The sequence below is a fragment of the Papio anubis genome, chromosome 5 (genome assembly GCF_008728515.1).
Source record: "Papio anubis isolate 15944 chromosome 5, Panubis1.0, whole genome shotgun sequence".
Lineage (NCBI taxonomy): Eukaryota > Metazoa > Chordata > Mammalia > Primates > Cercopithecidae > Papio > Papio anubis.
The window spans coordinates 51,582,748-51,592,989 of NC_044980.1; the positions used below are offsets into that span (position 1 = coordinate 51,582,748).

Genomic DNA, 10,242 nt, shown 5'->3' on the forward strand with positions numbered 1-10,242 from the left:
CATGACATTTTGTTCTTTTACGTGTATATATTCGCAAAACGCCCAAACTGGTAACTTTGGGAACACGGGTTCACGCAGGAGAAGGGCTGCTGTCGGGGGAGGGCTGAAACTCGGGTTCCCGAAGTCGGACTGCTCGGGGGCCACGAAGAGAGGGGGAGAGAACGTCGAGGAAGAGGCAGAGCTCAGGCGGACGGAGGATGGAACACAGAGCGCGGCCGGGACAAAGGGCAGGCCAGACCGCCGTGACAGAGAAACCAGGCGGTCCGCTCCCGGGATGCGGTCTCGGGGGCGAGTTGGCCCCTGAGGCCCGGTGACCCTTCGCTCGCAACCAGGGCTAGCGCCTGTGTGCGCCCACGGAAACACCCGACCGACTGGAGAAAGAAAAAGGGGTCAGGGGACCTCCTTCCAGCTCTACGCGCCTCTCATTCAGAGGTAGAGGTCAGGAAAGGGGCAGGACGGAGCCCCAGAGCAACAGAAGTCAGGCGGTGCCAGGGACACTGAGGGCGGAGCCAGGGGAAGGCTGCCGAGCGCGGTCCTCGCTCCTCCCAGTCCGGGACGGGCCCGAGGCCTCGATCCGCCTACCCCGCGCCGTCCTGGTCAGGGCCCCGCGGAGCAGCCATGCCGGGACGTCTGCTGCGGGGCCTGTGGCAGCGATGGGGCCGTTACAAGTACCGCTTCGTTCCCTGGATCGCGCTGAACCTAAGCCACAACCCGAGGTGAGAGGGCGGGACGGCAGAACGAGGGGCGCCTGCCTTCAGTTCCCAGACGCCACCACGGCCGCGGGACGCGAGGCGGACTGCCTGAAGCAGACTGCCGGTCTGCTATGGGCAGGCCAGGGAGGGCAGGGACTGAGGTGGGCGGGCCGGGTGGGCGGGGACTGAGGCCGCGGAGGGGTTTAAGGACCCTGGGCCAGAGGCGGGCGGGGCTGAGGCTGGTGGAGTCAGAGGCGAGCTGGAAGTCTGAAGTGGGCGGTGGCTTCAGGTGGGCGGGGCCTATGTCCTGTTTCCCAGTGTCCGCCGCGCTGCCGGGCCCGCGAGGCAGGGCTCGCCAGCCGGAGGTGTCTCCTGTTTTGTATTGCGTTCCGCACTGACTAGGGACCTTGTATCTGGGGAAAAAATGGAAACTTTTTTAAAAGACCGCTCTTACCGCGTGGGAGTGCGTGGCTTTTTCTCCACCAAGCCTTAATTAGGTGCTTGAATTTCCTCAGAAAAGCCAAACCAGGGTTTATTTTCATAGTTCATACAAGTACTTCACGTGGTTAAAGAAGCCCGTCCCGGCTGTGAGAATAGCGTGGAGTAGCTCGCGCGTTAAGAACGGGCAGAACGCCACTCAAAAGCAAGTCGGGATGGTGGGTTTCGGATTGGGGTGCGTCCCGCAGGCGTTATTAAGGGCTCACCAGTGATCATCTCAACACCGTGCTCACCAAAGAGGCCGACCGGGCCTCCCTGAAGTCAGTGTCCGAAAAATAGGGAAACAAAGCCCTTTCCCGAAGGTTGCATACTAGGGAAACAGGAGATCAGTTGTATCATGACTACGGAACCGTGAGGCGGGAATTACAACTTTTTTGTTCAAGTAAAAATAATGCAGTTAGTACAAAAAGATAATGATTATGGAAATAAGAGATGCAGTCATTGAAGACGTTAGTACTCCTGGAGAGAGTGTCACAAAGTATACGATGTTGAATTTGTCTTTGAATCTACAAGGCCATTTCTAAAAAGCAATTTAATGTGAGGTCATTCATTCTCATTGTGATGACATTCAGCTTGGCTGTTGGGTGTAGTACGGGAAAGAGCTGAACTTACTTTCTGCCTCTGGCTCTCCCACTTACTGGCTTTGGGACCTTGGGCAAGTTCCTTAACAACTTTGCTTTCCTTGTCTGCAAAAATGGAATAATGTAAGGACCCCACAGCGTATGGTATAGAATGGGTCTTTCATAATTACTGGCTGCTTGGGTGGGAAGTGTTGGGAGTTAGCTAACTAGAACTCCCCCAAACAATTCTTTTCTGAACTTAGTTCCCAGCCCTTCACACACATGAGAATAAGCTTATAGTTCCTTAAGGCCAAGAACCCAAAAAGTATGCAGATAAGTTTGGCTTTTACCAGTTGAAGGGTAGTGAATAGAAACTTTTCCCATTTTCAGGACCCTCCGGTATGTTCCAGAGGAATCCAAAGACAAAGTTATCTCAGATGAAGATGTCCTAGGAACGTTACTGAAAGTTTTCCAGGCTCTATTCTTAAATGATTTCAATAAACAATCAGAAATCTTGACTATGCTTCCAGAATCTGTTAAATCAAAATATCAAGACCTACTGGCAGTTGAACATCAAGGGGTGAAACTGCTTGAAAACAGACATCAGCAAAGTACCTTTAAGCCAGAAGAAATTCTTTACAAGACTCTGGGTTTCAGTGTTGCCCAAGCAACTAGCTCATTGATTTCTGCTGGAAAAGGTGTCTTCGTTACGAAAGGATTGGTACCAAAAGGCGCAGTCGTATCTATGTATCCTGGTAACAGCACGATTACTATTATACTTTGCCAAGCGTCTTATGTATTGATAAATATAAGTTCAATAAAATACCCAGCCTTGCAATCCTTAGAGTAAGGTATTAAATTGGAAACTTGAGTTTCCATAGATTTTTATAATTCTAATTCGGAAATTAACTGTTTGTAAATTGTTACATGTTAGAAAGTATCCTGGAGTATTCGTTGGGATAAATGCACTTTTTCTTTCAAGGAAAGCTTTCCTGTCAGTGTTTAAATTTAGAACATAGTATGACCCACTTTGACAAATTACTTAAAAAGCACTAGAGAAACATGTCAGTTTGGTTAGTTGATAGCTAAAAATAAAAATGGTATGGATAGGCTAACGCCTGTAATCCCAGCACTTTGGGAGGCCGAGGCGGGCAGATCGCGAGGTCAGGAGTTCGAGACCAGTCTGGCCAACATAGTGAAACCCTGTCTCTACTGAAAATACAAAAAATTAGCCGAGTGTGGTGGTGTGCGCCTGTAATCCCAGCTACTTGGTAGGCTGAGGCAGGTGAATCACCTAAACCCGGGAGGCCGAGGTTGCCGAGACTGTGGCATTGCGCTCCAGCCCGGGCAACAGTGTTAGGCTCTATCTCAAAAAAAAAAAAAAAAAAAAAAGGTACAGATCAAAACGTAAAAGATAGCGTTTAAACCCATAAATCACTGAATAAAGACCTTCCTGCCCTTTCTACACTTGAAAAGTAGGCAATTTCTTGGCACAAGATCATTTATTAGATGCTAAATAGACTACATTATGTGTTAAACTAACATTATATTATTTGGTATAGTGGAAAGTGTGTGTGTGAATATTTGAGTCAGATAGACCCAGGTTTTTAAAAATTCATTCTCCTGTTTTCTAATTTTACATCTCCAAGCAAGGGAGTTTCAGTTTCCTGCTGTACAAATAACCTGATTTTGTAAAAACTAAATAGAATAAATTAATTAATAATAAAACAAGTTTAATAAATAGATTAACATGCCTGGAACATAGAACACACAAGGTAAATATTTTCTCATTTCCTCTTCTGCCAGTGAAAGGAGAAACAGCCTTAATGTCAGACTCATCTATTCCCATATGTGTCTACATTATTTAATTATTAGCAAAATAAATTTCTTCAAACTCTTTAGATGTTAAATCACATTCTACTTAAAAATATGTATGTTCGTGTGTGTGTGTGTGTGTGTATATATATGACTTTTTAAAACTGAGCCTAAAATGTGTTGTTCATATTATCATTAATCAAGATAGCCAAATTCTATTTTGCTGTGTGGATGACCAGGTTCTGTGCTCCATCTGCTATTGGGCATTCACTCTTTAGAAGGGGGAAAGTAACTAAACAGAATGTGATTGTGTTCCAAAGAAGGGTTCTTACCGCAGTGTTTATGATTTTTCATGTTGCTGTAATATTTCTTTGTCTTGTTGTATAATAGGTACAGTATATCAGAAGTATGAGCCGATCTTTTTCCAGTCCATTGGAAATCCATTTATTTTTAGATGCCTGGATGGCGTACTCATTGATGGGAATGACAAAGGAATATCAAAAGTTGTGTACAGGTAAGTGATGTCCATGTTCATATTTAATTAAATGAGACAGAACCACACTTATCACAATGATTATGACTAACAGCATTTGTGCTTTATTTATTTTTTATAAAAAGAGATGGGGTCTTGCTATGTTGTCCAGGCTGGTTTCAAACTCCTGGCCTCAAGCGACACTCTCATCTTGGCCTCCCAAAGTGTTGGGATTATAGGCTTGAGCCACCGCATCCAGCTCAGCATTTATACTTTATTTTATTTTATTTTTACTTTTTTACCTTTTTTTTTTTTTTTTTTGAGACGGTCTCACTCTGTTGCCCAGGCTGGAGTGCAATGGTGTGATCTCTGCTCACTGCAACCTCTGCCTCCCGGGTTCAAGCAATTCTTCTGCCTCAGCCTCCCAAGTAGGTATGACTACAGGCATGTGCCACCAGGCCCAGATAATTTTTGTATTTTTAGTAGAGATGGGGTTTCATCATATTTGCCAGGCTGGTCTCGAACTCCGGACCTCAAGTAATCTGCCCGCCTCGTCCTCCCAAAGTGCTGGGATTACAGGTGTGAGCCACTGCGCCTGGCCAGCATTTATACTTTAAATAAAATTCTGTTTAGATAGCTGCTGTGTAACAACTCAATTGCCCTACTGATTATACAAAAGCCTTTTTTTTTTTTTAAAGAAAAAAAGCACTTGTGTAATTATAGGGTTAATTCTGTATTTTGGAATTCTATTTTAAGATACAGATCCATTAGCTAATGCTTTCACCTGTTTCAGATCTTGCAATGGGAGGGATCGACTCGGCCCTTTAAAAATGAGTGATAGTACATGGCTAACGTCAGAAATTCATAACCCTCTGGCTGTGGGACAGTATGTCAACAATTGTTCCAATGGTAAGAAGGCATCATGGGGCTGTGAGACGCGATATAGCAATGGCTAATTCTACTCCTTTATCATATGACTGAGTGCCAAGGGCTGTTGAGTGTAACATATAATAAGCTAGTCAAGTCCTTAAGCAACTATCACTTTTGGACAGACAATATCAGAGAATTAGGGGAAATAATGATATACATTATTTAGAATTGTTTACTCTTTTTCTTCTGATTTTGCAGTGAATATAGGCAATTGATAACTGTCCTTTGATCATTATTATTTTAGCATTTTAAAAATAGAAATTATTATGTCAGTGCTTCAATATAGCCTTGTAGATTAATGGCTAGACTAGTATCTGCTTTCTTTTGCTAAGTTTGTGAGTCACTATATCTTCTTTAGGAGTTGACTTTCCCATAGGTAAAAGTTTGATTGTTTGACTACATTTAACATGGCCTTTGTCGTTAGTGAGAAATGAAGTCCAAGCCTGACTTGTTTATTAATATTTAACCTTTAACATTTCTGAGCCTCTATTTCCTGACATATAAAAAGTAAACAAGAAAACATACATATATATTATGTATGTTGGTATATATTATCTAAACATATATGTTTATTATATATGTTGTTTATGCAAAAAGTAAATAAAAAGTGTTATATATGCCTTATTTGCTTTTTGAATATTTGATATATTTATGATTTACCATATATGTATCTGCAAATATATATAAGTAAATAAAATCTAACAGTGCCTGGAACATGGTAGTAATTATTTTGAGCATGTTTTGATAATTTAGAAAAACAGACATCAAGTGTCATAATTCAGTTCTGTTTTCCATGACCTTGTATAATGGCTCTTTTTCTAAAAATTCTGTGCTTGTTCCTAGACAGAGCAGCTAATGTCTGTTATCAGGAATTTGATGTGCCTGCAGTTTTCCCTGTAGAACTGAAGCAGTATCTTCCAAACATTGCCTACAGCTATGACAAACAAAGGTTCGTTTGCTAAAAGAGCATTTCATATCTTCTGCTTATGCTGTACTTAAAAAAATATAGAAGAAAAAGCTATATAGAATTTGGGGTAAGATTTTTTTTTAGTGAAAAATTATAACTTAGATTTTTATGTTCACACCTTAACCTGTTAATGTAGGCTTATTTGAAATTTAAAATTTTCATTTAACTTAGGTCAGTCTGCTTATTTTTACCCATTTTTATTCTATGGCAATACTTCATAAGTATCCACCTTAAAGTTTTTCCAGATAATTCTGTTGTTTTCCCTACCTACAAAATCTTCAAATATATTTTTACTTTATTCATTTATAATATCATGTTCTCTACCTTATAAGAAAGCATCCAAAAGAGGCCACCAAATTACACTATGATTTCTTTGCCAATTTCACTATTAGGTTCTTAATAATGAAAAAAAGGACTATATTCAGAAGACACATATTTTAACATAGCATTTATTTTCTGTTCATTCAGTGGAAAGTCTACCGAGAATATTCAAATAGAAATTTTAAAATATAGGTAATTCTGGAGAGCTAAGAGTTCTTTCTTAACAGTGCTATAGGAAGATATAATCTTTGTATTATTTCGCTGAGTTGCTAGCAAACTTTATTTTATATAGGACCTATTAAATTGTCCTTCTAAGATGAATAACATTGAAAACATGAACTATTCTTTATATTTAAAACTTGAGGTCAGACATGGTGACTCAAGCCTGTAATCTCAGCACTTTGGGAGGCCAAGGTGGGCGGATTGCTTGAGCACAGGAATTTGAAACCAGCCCAAACAACATGGCAAAACCCCTTCTCTACAAAAAATACAAAAATTAGCTGGGTGTGGTGGTGAGCACCTGTAGTCTCAGCTACTTGGGAAGCTGAGGTGGGAGGATCCTTGACCTTAGGAGGTGTAGGTTGCAGTGAGCCGAGATGGCACCACTGCACTCCAGCCTGGGTAACAGAGCCAGATCCTGTCCCAAAACAAGAAAAAAACAAAAACAAAAAACTTGATAATTTTTGCTTCTCTGCATGTGTGTGTATGTGTGTTTAACAATTAGCTTTTCTTAGCCATATTCTCCGGGGGATGATGTTATTAGAACGTTGAATGTGTATATATAACAATATCTAGGCTGGGTACGGTGGCTCATGCCTGTAATCCCAGCACTTTGGGAAGCCGAGACGGGTGGATCACAAGGTCAGGAGTTTGAGACTAGCCTGACCAACATGGTGAAACCTTATCTCTACTAAAAATACAAAAATTAGTCAGGCGTGGTGGGACACACCTGTAATCTCAGCTACTCATGAGGCTGAGGTAGGAGAATCGCTTGAATCCGGGAGGCTTGAATCCGGGAGGTTGCAGTGAACCAAGATCACGCCACTGCACTCCAGCCTGGGGGACACAGTGAGACTCCATCTCAAAAAAAAACAAACAATATCTTATGATGTCTAGGAAAAAGCATTTTTTAAAACTCCAACTAATTTTAAGTAATGTTTTCATTTTTCAGAATATAAGATACAAATGAACACAAGAAAAACTATAATGTCATTTTAAAATCCTTTTTGTGATACTAGTTTTGGGGGCCTAAACTTAGAAACAGTGTTTTCAGAAGAAGTAGTAAGTTGTATAAACATTGATTTGTGATTTTTTAATGATATAGATATACTCTTTAGAATGCCTGCACCAGGAATAAGAACAATTTCCTCGTGTAAATCAAATGCATAAACTAAAATGTAAGAAACCTGAGTAAAGTCACATCTGTAAAAGCCATGTTGGTTATATTAAAAATATGAGCTTATATTTGTCAATGCTCTACCTTTTGTATATCTTTCTTTTTGTTTTCAGCCCACTTCGATGTGTTGTTCTTGTCGCACTTAGGGACATCAGTCAAGGAGAAGAGCTTTTTTCAAACTACTACACAATTGTCAGCTAACTGTGAATCAGAAATTATTAGGTTTTCTACTCATCTATTAATTCTAAGTGTTTATTGTTAATCACTTCTCTGAGTTATACCTGTAAAACAAATATTTTGAGACTTAATTGGAATAGGAATTTTTTATGTTTTTGTTCATATTATATTTATGTTCCAATTTCATGATAAAAGCTACTTGCTTCATTACAATTTCAAATTTGTAATGCAATTCCAATTTTAATTGGTTTTCACCTAAATACACAATAGCTTATTAAATTAAAACCTACTCTTTGAAATTATAATTTCAATTTTTCTTTTGTTTATTTTGTAAGCTCTGTGGTGGTTTATAAAATTGTAGCCAGGCATCAGCAGTTCTTGTAGTACTGCTGATGTGTACAAACTTCTGTAAAAACTTTATTTTTACAGAATTGAGTAAAAAATATCTATTGTGTTGCCATGAGTAAATTGGTATATGTATGTATAACATAAAGATTGCTGTAGCTGGGTAAGGGGAAAATGTGAGGTCATTATACTGTTTTCTTTACTCTTTGAACATTTTCACACCAAGGAAAAGGTGAAAAAAAAGTGCAAGATAGTGTTGGTGGGAGGAACACGTATTCCCCGTGTCTCATATTTTCATGTGGAGGCTTCCACTAGTAATGTTCCTAGCCTATCTCTCCACCCACTGGAGGAAGAGTGACATCCTGATTATGTTTGGAAAATAACTAAGCACCCATGTCCTATACCCTCCTAGTTCCTTCCCTGTGGACTCTGGCTGCCAGCAGAAAAAATGTGTCCTGGCAGTTCTCTGCCTTGTGCAGACAGTAGCCTGTAGCCAGCCCAGCCAGTGACAGAGTGAGTCTAGAGGTGTGATATATTGGTAGGCCAACCTGGCTGCAGCCCTGAAGCTGCCTTCCCCAGTTTTATTAGCAATAGTTACTTTGACCTCCATCGACCTGACTCCAGCGCTCTCAGTTCCAAACTTGGATAGGAAGGAGGGTGTTCTTCACTGGGCCCCTCAGAAATTCGTGGAACCTATATAACCAGATTCTGACCACCTTCACTTCCTTACCACCAGCTTTACTCACCTCGTTTATTGCTATTTCAGTAGCCTCTCAATTGCCTTCCTTGTTTCCACTCCTGTCCCCCTTACAGAACATATCACCAAGTGTGATTCTTTTAAATGAAAGTCAGGTACTGACATACCTCTGCTCAAAACCCTCCCACTATGAAGTCCTTCACATGCATGATCTGCTCAGGATCTCAGAGCTCCTCTCCTGTTCTCCTCTTGCTCACTCCACCCCAACCCACACCTGCCTCCTGGCCACTCTTCAAACCTGCCAGGCATATATTCCCACCCCAGGACTTTTGCACTTAGTTCTCTCTGCCTGTAAACATCTTCCCCCAGATAGCCACATAGCTTGTTCTCTCCCTTCCTGTCACCTCAGTGAGGAGCGTTGCTTCATCGCCCTATTGAAATTTACAATCCCTCACTGCCACCACCCCTGATATATTCCTCATTCTCTTTAGCACTTACCACCAGCAAACATACCATAGATGGAAATTATGGCCAAAATGACTTCCAGTAACACAGATGTAACTAGAGATTATCCTGCTTCCACAGGCTTTTCCGTCTCCTAAAGCCTGAAATACTATGAGCTCTCAAACATGGCACTTTGTTGCATTCTTGATGTATTCAGAATATGTGTGCGCTCTGAAGGCACTTCTGTGCATGTGTCCACCACAGAGCCCTATGCGCTAAGCTCCTTTGGTGTCTGAGAAGGAAGGAATGTGGTTTTAGTCAAGTAACCAAAGCAGAGGAGTCAAGGTTTTTGCTTTCCTTTTATCCCCTTCTTGGCCTTGTACAAACTTTGGATATCTGATCACTGCATCTTAAAAATGGAACTACATGAAGTTCTGGTCTGAGCAAATGAAATATGGGGACAAACTTGTGAAATAAGGCCAAGATAGGAACGTTATCTTAAAAAGATGTTTAGGAAAGATATGACTAGGGTCAATCAAACTATGAATTGTATGGATAAGAAAGACCATAAATGTAGTCTATCAAGTAATATTTGATCAAATTTCAGATCTGTCTTCCTAAAAGACAGTTACCTAGAACAGTGTTTGAAACATGTTTCCTGAATTAAGCTAAAAGTATAATCCTTCCTTTGGGATTTTTTTTTTTTTTTTTTTTTGAGATGGAGTCTCGCTCTGTTGCCCAAGCTGGAGTGCAATGGTGGGATCTCAGCTCACTGCAACCACCGCCCCCAGGGCACAAGCAGTTCTCCTGCCTCAGCCTCCTGAGTAGCTGGGATTACAGGCACGCGCTACGTCGCTCAGCTAATTTTTGTATTTTTAGTAGAGACAGGGTTTCACTATGTTGGTCAGGCTGGTCTTGAACTCGTGAC

At 41.2% G+C, this 10,242-nt stretch overlaps 1 protein-coding gene across 7 annotated transcripts in view; it reads left to right on the plus strand.

Annotated features, from left to right (window-relative positions):
* The first annotated feature begins 234 nt into the window (after positions 1 to 234).
* The window catches only part of SETD9 (SET domain containing 9), a 37,840-nt gene continuing 27,832 nt past the window's right edge, over positions 235 to 10,242 (plus strand). For 3 of the 7 annotated variants that reach the window (XR_648008.4, XR_648007.3, XM_009208443.4), the window contains exons 1-5: positions 235 to 716; positions 2,141 to 2,505; positions 3,956 to 4,079; positions 4,831 to 4,946; positions 5,811 to 5,916. Coding sequence is in view for 5 of the 7 variants with exons in the window: in XM_009208443.4 (XP_009206707.1) it covers positions 619 to 716; positions 2,141 to 2,505; positions 3,956 to 4,079; positions 4,831 to 4,946; positions 5,811 to 5,916 (809 nt within the window). In the remaining 2 variants the exon portion in view is untranslated. Of the gene's footprint in view, positions 717 to 1,035; positions 1,190 to 1,237; positions 1,895 to 2,140; positions 2,506 to 3,955; positions 4,080 to 4,830; positions 4,947 to 5,810; positions 5,917 to 7,764; positions 8,134 to 10,242 lie in introns of those variants that run through there. The other 4 variants (XM_017959344.2, NM_001168931.1, XM_017959343.3 and 1 more) reach the window with 4 other exon arrangements.